Source organism: Scleropages formosus, chromosome 13 (assembly GCF_900964775.1).
Source record: "Scleropages formosus chromosome 13, fSclFor1.1, whole genome shotgun sequence".
Classification (NCBI taxonomy): domain Eukaryota; kingdom Metazoa; phylum Chordata; class Actinopteri; order Osteoglossiformes; family Osteoglossidae; genus Scleropages; species Scleropages formosus.
The window spans coordinates 22,715,558-22,731,261 of NC_041818.1; the positions used below are offsets into that span (position 1 = coordinate 22,715,558).

At 44.5% G+C, this 15,704-nt stretch overlaps 1 protein-coding gene across 2 annotated transcripts; it reads left to right on the top strand.

The window, feature by feature from the left end:
• The first annotated feature begins 975 nt into the window (after positions 1-975).
• Positions 976-15,625, top strand: LOC108922983 (four and a half LIM domains protein 1-like). 2 transcript variants are annotated; one of them, XM_018733416.2, is made up of 6 exons: positions 976-1,179; positions 10,733-10,914; positions 11,767-11,941; positions 12,159-12,328; positions 12,544-12,730; positions 12,975-15,625. In XM_018733416.2, the coding sequence occupies exons 2-6, from the start codon at positions 10,759-10,761 to the stop codon at positions 13,127-13,129; spliced, it is 843 nt and encodes a 280-aa protein (XP_018588932.1). In that variant the 5' UTR covers positions 976-1,179; positions 10,733-10,758; the 3' UTR covers positions 13,130-15,625. The 2 variants fall into 2 exon arrangements, with proteins under 2 accessions (XP_018588932.1, XP_018588931.1); XM_018733415.2 differs by lacking the exon at positions 976-1,179 and adding an exon at positions 8,194-8,363.
• The last annotated feature ends 79 nt before the right edge of the window (positions 15,626-15,704 follow it).

The following is a 15,704-nucleotide window of genomic DNA, read 5'->3' on the forward strand; positions in this document are numbered from 1 at the left end:
CATCGACTCCCAGAAACGCAAATGAAATCATTTTAAACCATAATACTTACCAACACACCCTTGTCCTGCTTGTACATCTGAACTCGTTCATGTGCCCCTGACCGTGCTCTTCTGTGGCTGGACACAGGATTCCTTGCACCTTCTGTAATGAGTAACAAACTGTACATGGTAAAGCCATCAGTTACCGGGTCTGTAAACCAAGAGCCTGCCGGACAGTGGCTGGGACCTTTTGTCGATGCGCTTCAATTTGAACTCGAGATGTAGTTCCATTACTGCACTTCTGCACAGCCTAACTAAAGATGCTGGTGTTACAGTCACTGTGTTTAGCATCTGTTTGTGGCTGTTATTGCCATTCCCTCATGTTTCAACAGGGTGTCTTATGCAAAAAACATTAATAATTTGTCAGAAGTCTGGAACAGCAGGAGAAGGCAGTCTGATCCACAGATGTTCCTGCTCAACACCTCTGTGCTTTGAAAATGCCCGCAGCCCAGATGAATGTTCATTGTCTCGGTGGACTCCAGAAACGCTCTGATAGAGATCCAGCTCTGTGATGGGATGGCTGGACTCTCTCCTCTAACTGCAGGCCTTCGGCACGGATGACTCAGCTTGCAAGCGACATATTATTCCAAAGATGGGCATCCAGGCGAACAAACTTGAGGGACTTCTCTGCAGAAACATAAACAGAAAACTATTGCAAAATACACAGAATACTTATCCATGCAATCAGAACCATAAATAAAATACATAAAAAACAGAACTAGAAGATATATGATACATAGTGGAAAAGATGCACAAGTACACAAATGAACCGTACAAAATAAAAGCCATATTAGAACGCAGCTTTATGAAGCATACAAATTTTTGTCAATAATTTTTTTACGGTATTATTTAATAATACTATAACGATGATGTAATGTACGTGAGTGATGAGATCCGCAAACCAAACGTTACTTCGTTTCTACAGTTTACCTCACTGTAAACGGTGGCTTGAAGTGTGCGGCAGATGATGGCCATGGTTTATGGATTCCTACGTGAGATAGATCACTGTTGATGTGAATGCGGTGGAGGGGGTGGATGGCGTCCAGGCCGCGTCCCCCTCCCCTCAGTCTTTCTCCTCCGACACATAAAGGAATCCGGCACAGACGTCCCGGTGGTCATCCTGACGACTCCTCACGTTCGGTGAGTTCCATCACGTCCGTCCGTCCGTCCGATCACATCTTCCAGCACTTTCCCACCTAGGAAACAATCAGTTAGACTCAGCGTAGTCACGGCGAGGTGGGGTCCAGCACGACAGGACCGTGCCGTACATCACACGCTAACATTTTATTTAATGCTCGGAGAGAGGCCGAGCGCAGCCATCGTTTAATGTGAAAATTAAATGTTGCCGTGTCTATTCTAACAGGATAAAGTAGAACTGTTTTAACTCGCTTTCTGCAATATAGTGCCAGGTTTGGAATGTTCCGGTTTTAAGACATCAGTCAAATTCAACAGCGTATTACAAATCGAAGAAAGTTAATAATGCGGCACAAACTCCGCAGTTCCTTGGTATCCAGCCTTGCGCCGTTTCGTTCGTGCGATTTTCACCGCACGCGGCCTCTCGACAACAAACCCGAGTGAGAGCGACAGCGTACTGAAGCAGAGTGCCGTGAAAAGCCGGATGAGAAATAATAACTAAGATGCCGTGTTTTGCACATCCTGTTCGTTTGCCCGAATTCCGGAAAATTCTTCACAGACACGTTGGCTGAGTTAATTAAAGGTCACGTTCACTGCGGAATGATCAATGGAAAGAAGCAAAAACATTAATTCTGTTGTATGTTTCCTTAATAATAATAATAACAATAATAAAAAAAACCAGATCCGTCCTTATTATAAGATGCAAAAATTTAGTATGACATGCTTATATTGTGTTAGTGCACGACTCCGCAATGTGCCGACATCCCTTCTTTCTGTTATACCACAGCGTACGACTATTCTGATAATTAACAGGCTGTGCTTTTCCTTGGTTAAACACACACACACTGGAGCAGGAGCAGCTGAAGTGTGTGTTCAGTCTGTTAAAACTCAAACTGACAGCGATGGGATGCGATATTGGCGTCTCCTCCTGTCTGCTGAGAGTACACACATTTATTCCTTTACCCTTTCCTTCAAATTGCCCTCTTCTGCTGTAACACACTGCTGTTTATGCTTTAGAGCTGGATACTTATCAGAAGCAGCACACACACACACCTTTCAGTTGTTCTCAGTGGCCTTTTTTTACCGCTGGATATTTTTTTTATTTAAACCGAATGCTTTCCGCCCTGGGTTGCCGGGTTAGGCTCCGGTTCGCCGCGACCCCTCTTGGGACAAGCGGCTTCAGCCAATGTGTGTGTGTGTGTGTATGAATGCTTTGTTAAGGTGTAGCACACCAAGGGTCCTCTTGGGACTTGAACCATTGCTTATAGTACCCACAGCTTATGGGTACTATAGCTGGAGGTGGGATTTGAACTGGTGACCTTTGGGTTCAAGGGCAACAATGCTAACAACTACACTACCTGCAGTCCCAATCAATCAATCAATCTTGTGAAACAATAATACTGACAAACGTCAATATGAGAAAGCAGTCCCCTAGAACTGTTCAGCGGTAAGGCAGAAGACAAAGACATTGTTACCATAAATTACTATTCTTTAAAATGCTTTATTCATTTATATAGCCGCGTAATTTTTACGGAATCAATTCACGGCAAGCGATCAGGGGAACTACAGTAGGAACAAGGACTCGAACCCAGGTCCTTTGATCGCAAAAAGATGACTGTAACCACCCCACCACCTGATACCCTGCTGCTAAAGAAGAGATCTCAGCAACGACCACGTGATCAGTTTAGACCCCATACAAGTTCTGCACTCCTCCACATAATGATGATACTTCATCAAACAACCAAACTTTCTTAAATGATCTATTTTACTCTCAACTTAAAATACATTGAAACACCACATCATTACAGTATAAATAAAAGTGAACCGGTGCTCTACCCTCCTTGTGTGTATTATGCACTTGAGACAAGGGGAAAGAACTTATTTTTTGGGAACAGAAGATTTAAAACCCTTTTCCTGTGGTGATGTGCCTTTGCCCACCCCCCAAGTCCTCAGTCAGGAATAACTCGAAGGTCACAGTCTTCCCTCCACACACACACACAGAAACCCAGAGGACACCTTTTATCTCCCTCCCCAGAGGCTGTGGGATGTGGGCTGCCAAATGCATGATGTCATCTCTCCACAGTATCTCTGCTGGGGACCTGGGGTGGTAGTGGTGGGGGGTGAGCTGCTCTTCGTGACTTTGTGGTGGTTTAGCACAACAACTTTCCTGCACCCCCGAAACAAACCGCTGAGCCCTTTCTTTACTGAGGGACTAAATGACTGTCGATCCTCATTTGTCTTACGGAACCACTGTACAGTCCTCCTTTGTTTTCCCTGCTCACCTCAACCGAACGCTGCAGAGCATGGAAAAATCCGTTTACACATCCCATGAGCATCGCAGTGTACGGTATGAGCAAAAAACTGCAGGGACATTGCTCCAGTGTCCCAGAGCACAGAGCTTTGACTTAACGCTGTGTCTAGAATCAAAGTCCCACCCTTGTCCTGCAGCAGTAATTACAGCGAGAGCCAATGAAAATACCCAGAATACACTTACTGGCCTGAACATCCTAATTAGGTAGCGTGGTGCAGAAGAGTCCCCATCCTATGAGACAGCGACACAGTCCTTCCTTCACCTTCATAGTAAATCATTGACACAAATCTAACTTTTCTGATTAACATTCATTTCTTTAGTTAAGGTCACAACAAAATACTCATGAACACAGCTGGGCAATTTTTACTATATTAGTTAAGGGTTAGCACTTTTCTCAAAGGTACAACAGCAGCGCATGAGATCCGAACCTGGGTCCTTCGGTCACAAGGTGGCTGTTCTAACCACTACGTTATCTGGAGATTCAGGCCTTTAACCATGATGCCTCCCACTTGTCCCTGCCAACGAGAGACAGTTCCAGGGCTTTCTGCAGAACTTGTTTCCTACCCAACTCTGCCGAAGAAGGGGGGGGGGGGTCACCATTCATAAGTGTGAGGTTGGTGATGGTTGGGTACTGGGGATGAGTGACTAAGCTGGGGACCAAGACTCCGGGGGTCATCCAAGGATACGACAGCGACAGGCTCTCAGTCGGCAGGGCTCAGTGCCTTGGGGAGACAGAGAGCGAGATCATAGTGGAAAAACACCGCTAATCCCTGGCTAGGACCCCTTGTTGCCCTTGTGTGACACACACACACACACACACACACACACACACACACAGAAAAGGGAGAAGATCACATGTATATTATTGCATTAACTTGCAGAAGGACCCATGATGCTGTCTTATTAGATTATTTAACAATTATGAAGTCTGTGGGTTGACCTTTCGAGTAGAGGTCAGCGCAACACAAAGTTACATGTATGCACAAGTTATAATAACTGCCCCCTAGTGTGTGTGTCACTCATCTGAAGATTTTACACTCGCCTGTGTCGGCATAGTTCTATGAAATTAATATCGTAAGTATGGGATTTCTGATATGTGGACCCGCACTCGCTTTTCATGAACGTTTCAGAGGACTGTCTTGTGCCGTTAAGACCACAAAACACCGGATAACTCACCGGTAGCCCATTCTTTGGACTCCTTTTGTGGAAGGAGAGGAATGCAAAATGAAAAACGGGGCTGCGTCCCCCACACTTCTGCTGGCAGTAGCAATAGCTGTTGTTTGAAGGACAGCGATCCTCCCGCGGGACTCAAGGACGACTTTTTTCAGCTGCCAGGTTACCATAGCGACGGCATTCTGTTGTCCCGGCCGTGAGTCACAAGCACGTTTATAGTGCCCAGGAATACAAGGCGGAATTGATACTGATCTGCGGTGTGTCAAGTCAGGCTGGAATGAGAATCACTTCAGGTCAGAGTCTAGAACAAACATGCAGGAAACACAAATTTGCAGCATCAACGTTCCTTGACACAATTATAAATAATGACTTAAGTAGTTACTTTGTACTTTTTCCCTTACATAATTTTATAGTACCTTAAATTAAATTCATCCAGTACACTGAACAATGTGTCTCCGCTTAAGGGGTAAATTCATGAATGAAGTGACACCGATGAAACAGGACAGTGTTTTTGAATAGTTTCAATGCTGTTTTAGAAAGTACGGCGCTGAATGAATGAATAATGACAAGCAACCAAAAAGCTGTGCTCTTTCTTTACTGCGGGAACACAGACCAAGAAAACTGAAATGGCCAACATAAAGTATACGACAGGGAGACTTTAATCTGTGGGCCCTTCCCTCTGCTCACGTATGAATGATTTAATGAAATGGGCAGTGTTGACTGACCAGTCGTGGGGAGCTGATCAATAAAAAATAATTAATAAAACAGCCAAGACAACTTCATGCGGTCGCTGATAGGTGGTCAGAGGAATGGCTGACCACAGACCACCTATCAGCGACAGTCCCCCAGCTTCTACTCTAAACACATACAACATAGAACAAAGCTGACATTTTCCTGGGAACTGATAATCCTACAAAATTACTGCATGTACAGTTGGGTGTGTTAGTGCTTTGGGCGACCGCACCATTCTGAATAAGCAGGGCTATTTCTGGCCCGGTGTGGACATTCCCTAACCATTGTTCAGCCGGCTAGTGGGCTGTCAGGTGGGGGAGAGGCTCTTTCCAAGACCACTTTTATTTCCATCCTTCGCCAACATTCCAGGAATACACACACCCCCTCATAAAAACCCTGTAACCATAGATAGGTGCACACATGGAGGCCAGCAAAACAACAGCACATTAACATGACACGTTGAGTTCCTCATCTTCATAAATGCAGATTTCGGATAACATGTACCTGACACTTTTCTTCAAAGTGAGGTACTATTATTTACCCAGCTCAGTAATTATACTAGAGCAATTTAGGGTAAGCACCTTGCTCAAGGGTACTACAGCCAGAGGTGGGGAGCGAACCTGCGACCTTCAGATCCAAAGGCAGCAGCTCTAACCGCTACACTACCAGCTGTCCCATAATCCCTTAATCCATATCCCCCTGGATAGCAGTGCAAATAGTGACTGTGAGCATCTGATGTGATGACCAACAGCATTTTCCCTTGTCTACCTGGCAACAGCAGTAGCTGACTGTGAAATACATGATCGCAGGGTATCTGGTATGGGAGTAAAGTCAGTATCCTGCCAAAACAGCAAGGAGGGAGGCTGCTTACATGGACAAAGAAGAATAGCTCATAAAATGTAAAAGAAGGCAGCAGATGAAGCACATTACTCATGTATAGTTTATCCAGAGAGTCAAACAAGGATCAACAAAAGACAGACTATCATTTCTCATGGCTCCAAATTAAGAAAAAAATGAAATTGGTCTACTAATAACTGCTTTTGTCATCGGTCAAAAGAACCTGGCAACCAAAGAAGCCTTTTAAGGACAGGGAAGCCAATCAGTGTTGGGTGTTTCACAGCCTTCAGTCTGGGAGCCACTGAGCCTATTGTCTGTAGCAGAGGTAAATACACACACACACACACACACACACACACACACACACACACACACACACACACAAATGGGCAAATGAGAACAGTGTGAGAGGTGTGAAGAACAAGCCCCTGAGGGCGGTGTGATTTACTCTTAGGCATGGCCCTGAAGCCAGGCTCCACCAATACCGCCCCAAAACAGGCAGTCGTGTTGTCACGTTGTCGGGCAACTTGTAGCTACTGTTGATGGACAGAAACCATGGGCACCATCCCAGGGGCAGCTGCTTGGAGAGAGAGAGGTGGAGTAGGAGGGACAGGTGGAAGGCAGATGAGGAACTTATGGACAGAGGAAGGCTGAAGGGAGACAAAGAGGAGAGAGGCAAGGCGTTAAACCAGATTCTAGGTTCACATTTTCACTGCCTGCTCTATCAGCAGAACTTGATCATACACAACAGGTCAGACGAAACGGCTTGTTCAAACCGTGCTCTACAAAACCCTCGAAGGGGTTGAGGAACAAATGATGTCCGGTCTGCAAGTATTCCCAGTCAATATCAGCACAGCAAGACCTCACAGTAGAACTCAAATCCTGCCCATTCTGTCAAGCTCTTTCTTTCAACGAGATGTTTCCACGAAGGGTCAGTTGAGCTTCAAAGAATTAGCTCTTCACACATTTTCTTCTTTCATTTAACCTCAAGCTACTTTTGTCGCCAAGAACTTTGGCTGAATTGTTGAAAATCATGGTGTTTCCCACCCGTTTCATACAAACACAAACCTGCAAAATCATCTTGTATTCACCCTACATAAATATGGTCTTCAATGTACCATTTCAAAACTGCACCATTATATTGCTACTGTTATTAGTCTGTTTACCTTGTATTTCTAGCTGCTGTGATTTACATAGCTTGCATACCTGTGATTGCTGTTAGGTGTTTTACTGCAGCTGTGGGTGTAAATCAAAAACACACTATGTATGGTCACTCTTGGGACATAAATCAACAACCTTTCAGTCACAAATCGAGGTGACGAATTAAAATTCTGCCTTTGTTCCAGTCTAGGATTACCATTGAACAATCTGACATGCTTTTGATGCTGTTTGTTTCTTTGGGCCACTCAACACAAGTTCACTTTTCCAGTTCACCAACCACCGGTTGGTCACCCATGCTGCTTTGCAACTTCCAAGACCCCACTGAGTCCCAGTGCCTTGGCCGTAACCTTTTATTATTCATATCAGAAGATGAGTTTACATTTACATTTATTAATTTAGCAGTTTTCTTCAAAATGACCTTCAATGATTACTGGGTCATTTATCCAAGGTGACTTAGAATAGTATGGAGTTTTCATCCCAAACCAATAAACGCTCAAACAGCCTATCCATATGAGGATGAAACCAAAACAAATCTCAGATTTGAATCTATGGTCCTTTGGTCTTAATTCCAACTCCTTAACCACCAAACTACACACACTAGGGCAATTGAACCAGCACTTAGGTTTCTCTTGCGTTCACCCCCAGTGCAAATCCCTGGAATCCCTCTTCTCCCTCTGAAGTCATACTGATGGAATTCACTGTGCCCTGCCCACTTCCCGCCCTTAATCTTTTGCAGCATATCCTAAAATGGCAAGGACCGTTTATGGGGGGATTTCAATGCGGGTGACAGGGAACTGGGGGGTAGGGCGTGGAGCCGATATACAGGCATACAAACACCGACATATATATAGACCCCCACTCTACTGGGAGTGTGTGGAGACTGTGGACAGGATCCTCACCTTCCACCTTGGGTTTTTTTCCTTGCAAGCTTAGGCTCCTTCTGGTGGCAGCATCATGGCATTCTACAAGCACTCAGGTAAAGGCAAGACAGTGCATATTATTCTGGGGGCAAAAAGAGCATCTCCACAGCAGCCTTGTCAGCAGGCATCAGCAGGAACTTCCGGACTCGTGTAGGGGTCGGGTGCGGTTTTGAATCCTGAGATTCTCGGTGGAGTCAACTGGATTGGGCTTGGTTTGTTTTACCAGTCTGATCCGTTGGACTGTCAAGAATAACTTTTGTTGTAGAGGGCAAGGTGAGCAGAAATGGGATTACTCTGTGATGACTGAGTCAGAGGCACAGGGCACTTAGGTGTGTGTCATCCAGCTCGAGGAACAGAACTTCGTTGTTGAGTTGGTTGAACTGGAAGAAATGGAGAACAGGGTTGGCGTGTGACAGCTGAACTAAAGAAGCCTGTGCCTCGATGCCGTTTGATGGTTCAGCTGGAGAAACTGGTCATTGAGTTGTCATTTGAGAGTTAATCTGGAATAACAGGTTACACAGTTTTGTCATTGTGAAGACAAACCTGGACATATGTAACCACCACAAAAGGGTATGGATCGAAGGTCTGACAGAATGAGTCATTTATGTGAGCTTCCCGCTGTTTACTGTACTTTAGTCTTGGATCGTAATCAAGTGGTTTGAAAATGGACACGCTAAAACAAACGTTCTCTCTACAGCATGACTACAAATTAAACAAATTAGTCTGTCACCTGACTTGGTTGCTGTAAACAGTACACTTGGGAAGATTGGAAACAGGGTCTTTACTGTCTAGTTCCTCAGCAATATTATCTCTGGTATCTGAACTGTAGCTTCCCATGTGTTCAGTCCTCATCGGATTTCTAAGAAGCCCATGATAAGGACCCGGTTGCAATTTGTCCCTCATGCCCAACAGCTTGGGCTATGACCTTTTCAGAGCAGGTTTTGGCCCTCCCAGGATAGCGGCCAGTGTGGGTTTACAACATGGACATGGCTCAGCTGTTGGATCGGAATTGCTCCAGAGGCCCTTCTTCCAAATTCTGCCATCGAACTTTTCTGGATGCAAAACCTGAACCTCGGTTTTTCAAGGGTGTAAGGGTGTGCACACACAGAATGATAATACAACACCACAGTCAGACATCTACATTTATTCATTTAGTTTATGCTTTTCTCCAAAGCAACTTACAATGTTAAGGGATTTGCAATTATTTATCCATTTATACAACTGGGAAATTTTAGAATAAGTACCTTGCTCAAGTATACTACAGCTGGAAGTGGGGATCAAACTTGTGAACTCTGGATCTGAAAGCAAGAACTCTGACCACTATGCTGTCAGCTCCCTACAGCCACAAATAGCAGGGAAAGAGTCAAAACAAAGCAAAAAAGATTACTAGAACACTGCTTGGCATTTCAAAGACAGGAAAGGCTCAGCCAATTGCAGAAGCAGAGTGTAGCAGAGCTCAGCCAATCATAGCTGGAGTTTGGAGAGACTGCCAGGACAAGAAGGTGGAAACAGGAGGTTCTCACCTGGGCGCCAATGGAGGATCTGAGTCACACTCCAATGTCGGGCTCTGGTGTCTGGTGTCGGCAGCTGTTGGGATCAGGCTGGAATCTAACTAATGGAGATGCAGGATGGGGCACTTCTGGGTGGCTGATGTTGACAGGATGGGTCATCACGATGACTCACTGAAGCTAAATACCACACTCTCTCTTAATCCCCCTGGTCAGAGCTAAAAGCACAGCCTTTCTGGCAAAGGGAGCTGTGTCTCAGGCACCCCCTACAGCCTGGTCGACTCAATGGAAAAAGCATCATTTCAAACCATTTGCATGTGTACAAATATTTAAGATAAGTTACTTTATTGTCATTGTATGCAATAATGAAATTTTGCATGGCAGCACAGCAGACATCCGCAGATGGCTCAGACAGAGGACCAAGGATGTTTCGTGAGCCACGTTCGACTTCCAAGAGCTGGTTACTGTATATCATGTTCTAAAGTGTTTTATAAGTTTGCAAGCGGTGTGTAATTCCTGTGGACCAGCAGAGCCCCTCTGTCCAGAATTTATCAGCATTTCTCCATAAACATACACTTGTAACAGGTGTGTGTACCACAAACTCAAACTAGACTGCTCCTTGTGCAGAGACTGACTGCACACAATGTTAAAATAAACTCCACGCATAAATTTCAACCATCTCTTTATGGCCTTGGATCTCAGCCCTGGTCCAGAACAAAAAACAAAAAACAAACAATTTGGATTCACCAAAGAGAAGATGCAAATCACACACCTGTAGCTCAGTAGGCTTAAAATAGCAACGGTTCTAGATTGTCCTAAAAAGTTATATTATATATATAATATATATATATAAATAAAAAATCATGAATTGACATGGTACTGTCAAAAATGCATTAACACATATTTAACGTCGACAGGCCCACGCAGCTACCTGAGCGCCACCATGACGGAACGCTTCGACTGCTACTACTGCCGGGAAAACCTGCAGGGCAAGAAGTACATCCAGAAGGATGAGAAGCACGTCTGCGTGCGCTGCTTCGAAAAGCTGTGTGCCAACACCTGCGCCGAGTGCCGTCGCCCCATTGGTGCCGACTCCAAGGTGGGTCATCGCTCTCCTCCCAGTCACACCACATCAATTACATTTACATATATTCATTTAACAGACGCTTTTCTCCAAAGCAACATACATCTCATAGAAATTCTTATACAAATGATTAAAATGTAACAATCACAATTCCAAATTGAACCAAAAACTTAGTAGTTAAACCCAGGTTCTTATGGGTGTGTAAATGGTGACAAAGCATAGTTTTCATTATGCCCGGTTTATTATTTTGTTATATATCTAAAAAGTAATTACTTCATAAAATTCAAAAGCATTTTCCTTTTTTGCAATATTTATAATAAACAGTAGGAATTAACTGGTTGGTCAGTTCACACGATTTGCACAAAGTTTTCTACTCTTCCCAGCTTGATGTTTTTTCTCAGGTATACTGACATTTACTCTTTTAGCAGACGCTTTTCTCCGAAGTGAAAAACAGATGAAGACCTTCACATGTAGACAAGTAATAGTCAAAACGCAGCTTGTTCGTATGACACCGCTGCTTTTGTCCGTATACACGCATTATGCAAGTAGACAGGAAACACAACGGTGAGTGTGACATATGGTGCGATGCTAGCTTATGAATCCGTTATGTGATGGGGACAGAAGTGGGTCTGAAAGAGACAGGTTTTGAGACCTTTCTTGAATATTGAAAGGGATTCAGCAGTTCTGAGGGACAGTAGGAGCTCATACCACCACAACTGAGAACCAATGGGTCTAATATTTTGGACCCTATTTAAGTGGAATCATGGAGTAACCAGGGGTGGGATCACCAAGTAGGCTGCCCCCAACAAAGTCAGGAGTCCAGCTATGATCATCTTTCTAACACCAGTTACCCCTGCCTGTGTACAGGAGCTGCACCATAAGAATCGCCACTGGCACGAAGACTGTTTCCGCTGTGCCAAGTGCTACAAGCCCCTGGCCAACGAGCCCTTCAGCACCAAGGACGACAAGGTGCTGTGCGGGAAGTGCTGTGCCCGTGAGGAAGGCAATCGCTGCCAGACCTGCTACAAGGTGATCACACCAGGTGGGTCATGGCACATTGCCACTCCATTTCTCACACATGTAAGATAAGTGCATACATGACGTAGCAGGACCACCATATAAACCTTTATACATAAGGAAAAAATAACACACCAACTCATTGTTTCACTAAACAAACATAAGAAAACTAAAGGGAGTCCAGAAAGCCCAGCACACTCCCACCTAGTGACCAACGTATGTGTCTGTTCCCCCCCAACCAGGTACTAAGAGCGTGGAGTACAAGCACAAGATGTGGCATGAGGAGTGCTTCACCTGCCTTTACTGCAAGCAGCAGATCAACACGCAGAGCTTCCACACTAAGGGTGATGAGATCTACTGCACCGCCTGCCATGAGAAGAAGTTCTCCAAGAACTGTGCACACTGCAAGGAGGTACGCCATCTCCTCCTGACCTGTACTGGTGATTTTTAAAAAATGGGCTGCCTTAAAACATGTGTTTTTAAAGCATGTCAACATAAACAGCTGAAGGGATTTAAAAGAAGTTAAAAGGCATTCTGAATATGGAACACACACATACACGACTAGTTAATTCCTACTGTCCACTGGCCACAGCTGTGGTGTGACCTACCCTCTGTCCTGCCCATCAGCCCATAACCTCGGGGGGGATCAGCTACCAGGACCAGCCCTGGCACGCGGAGTGCTTTGTCTGTCTGACATGCCGCAAGCCGCTGGCTGGGGCGCGCTTCACCGCGGTGGAGGACAAGATGTACTGCGTGGATTGCTACAAGACCTCCGTGGCCAAGAAGTGCAGTGGCTGCCAGAACCCCATCACAGGTCAGATACACACAGAAGAAACATTAACATTTGGGGCTTACCGATTGTTCTTAAGCGTTACGAGCTCAGCCAGTCACCTAGACACACACAAAAAACACTAACACCTTCCCCCATCCTGCACCTTACCCTGTTCTGCAAGTGGTGGTCACCCCTCACGAAACAGTGACGAGACAAGGGAGTCCCTCTGTAGCCTGAGGGGCTGGATCAATCTGCGCAGTAACCCTAGCGTTGCTCTTTCCTGCAGGATTCGGAAAGGGCACCAATGTGGTGAACTACGAGGGCAACTCCTGGCATGAGTACTGCTTCAACTGTAAGAGGTGCTCCCTGTCACTGGCCAACAAGCGCTTTGTGGCGCATGGGGAGGCCATCTACTGCCAAGACTGTGCCAAGAAGCTGTGAGAAGCAGCCTGGTGCCAGGCAAACACCCCTACCTCTGGGGCCTTGTGGTTTTCAAGGGTGGGAGATCAATAAAGCAATAACTCTAAAATTAAGACAAACAAACAATAACATACTAGCCCTTTGCAAGTGTCACATTAATTCCTGTAGAAGACAATTAGAAGTAGCTGTTATGCACAGGTCATCAGAATTGGGAGGACATACACTGAGTGTCCCCCCCAACTTCTCATCCAACTTCAATGTGAAGAACCTTAGATTAATGTTTTGATTAAAAAGCATGAGATTTTTTTTTAAATTTGTATTCACTATTTACCAGCACAGGCAACTAGTCTGCTTTTGGGGGCATGCGGTATTCCAGTACTCACTCGCTTTCTAGAGCTTCTACTCTGGTCATCTTCTCCAAGAAACCACCCACCCCTGCAAATGTGTGTGCCTTACTGGAAGGTCTGAAACAAGCACAGCCATGGAAAGATTTGAGACAGCGCTTTATTAAAATAACTATTTACATTCTTTTAACAAACATTTTGTGGTATTTCTGGAACTTTTGCTTAGGCATTGGCTAGTTTTAAAGATGTAAAAACCTTTCTGGGACTATTTCCAGGGCAAGGTCGAGAAGGATGCTGTTTTTTGTTGAAGTGGAGTTTTAATGGACATATTTACAACTTTGTGAAGTGCAAAGACATTAGTGGAAACAAATGTTAGATTTGATGCAAACAAAAAATAAAGTGTCAACCACAGTTCATTCTGCTTATTAGACATTGTAGTAAAAGCTTTTCCCCAACATTCTTAAAAATGTATTTTAAAATGACCTTTGCAGAAAGCTTTAATTTTTACCAGTATGCAATACAGACATATTTACAAATACCACATGTAGACAGGGCATTCAAGCCGACTTCACTGTTTTCCTTACCCTCTTTGGGAAGAATGATTGTCAAAGCAGAAATAAGCACACTTGACATGCGACTAAAGTCATAAACTAACATGGGACCCATTTACAGCCCTAAGGCACTGCTACAGTCTATGATAAGTTTAGAGAAATGTTTAACTTCAGTATGAGCAAAGACCACGGAGGGGATGCTTCCAAGTTCAGGGGTGCAGGGTCTTACAGAACATCTCCAGCACAAACAAACAATGAGCGCGAACCATCATGGGATTATAAATCTGGACCTCCTCCTAACATCAAAACTGGATGGCCAAAAAAAGTACAAAATGTAACATCCTCCTCTAATTTTCTCATACACAAGCCAACTGTTCGCAGCACTTGCAGTTCTGTTTTCCAAAATGGCCTCGCATACCTGACTCCCTCAGAGAATGGTCTCTCTCACTCCTTCCTTCACCAGCAACGAAGAGTACTTTCCTCTTAAAACAATCTAAAAATATGAAACACATGTCATGTAGCGAAACAATGAGTTCGGTAAAAGCCAACAGTAAAGTCAAAAAAGCCAAGATGAAACATCTGATACCCCACAGCAAATGAATCTGTCTACACCTTCCAGTTGTGTTTTCTTCCAGCTGCACTGGAATGGACATATAATAAAGAGGTTAGATTTAGGAAAACTGTGATAATCTGTCAAGGCCCAGTGCCTGGTGCTTAAGGTGAGCGGCTATTCATCTGTCAATCAGCAAGCTCTACCCCAGTCACTGTGCAATGACGGGAGGAAAGGGGCCCTGGGGAAAGCATTTGAGTGTAAACTGCTCAGATGTTGCTGAACATGCCATACCCAGGAGTCATCCCACTGGATCTGCGATGGTCCTCTCCTGTCCTTCCTCCTTCCCATTTCCAACTTCCCTGTTAAGCAGTGAAATGAAGACCACAGGACTTTGCCCTAAATCAATGACCTAGAGTCACTCAATAGAACCACACTCACTTATCAAACCTTTCCAAAAAGCTGCTTGAAGATCACACCAGTTACATACCTACATGCACAAGATACTTCCTTACAGCCTCTGGCACTTGGGTCTTCTAAACCCTGCAGCTATTTACAGTGTCACCTGGGAGATGTGGGGTTGAGTAATGGTGAGTGAAGAGCCTACAGCCCATCTATGGCAGACTTCAAGATAACATCCTGGCTCTATGTGGGATCCATATCACACTGAGCTGAAAAGGATGCAACTGAGCAGAATGACAGATAAACATAACCTACCTGGTGCCCTGGTATTAATCCATATACAAACCTATTAAACTCCACTCCTGAAGCCTCAGTTCTTCCCATCCGGTTGGAAACTTTATAGCCTAATACTGACTGTATATACCGTACAATACAGTAACATACAGAAAAATATCCTCACACATATTAGATATGGTATGTACACCAAAACTTACACAAGCCAGATTACAAAATGTGTACTTTGACTTTGGGACAAAAATTGTATATGATATCAAATAAAAAACAAAAGAACAAATCCTTAATAAATCTGGGGTACAGAGGGAATGGTTATAGAACAACCAAACAGGGGTTGTCAGAGAGGTTAAAACAAGCCAGCTACACAGAGCAGAAAGTCAAAAGAGGGTTTCAGGATACTTGGAGTGAGCATCTGGCCCCGTGAGATTCCAGTCTACTGGTAAACTGTATAATTT

What these genes read in the sequence shown, in the direction of transcription:
- LOC108922983 (XM_018733415.2), top strand. Translation starts at nt 8,342, where the DNA reads ATGGCATTCTACAAGCACTCAG. An exon ending in GGCATTCTACAAGCACTCAG is followed by an intron (nt 8,364 to 10,732) that starts GTAAAGGCAAGA and finishes TAACGTCGACAG; the next exon opens with GCCCACGCAGCTACCTGAGC. An exon ending in CTACAAGGTGATCACACCAG is followed by an intron (nt 11,942 to 12,158) that starts GTGGGTCATGGC and finishes CCCCCCAACCAG; the next exon opens with GTACTAAGAGCGTGGAGTAC.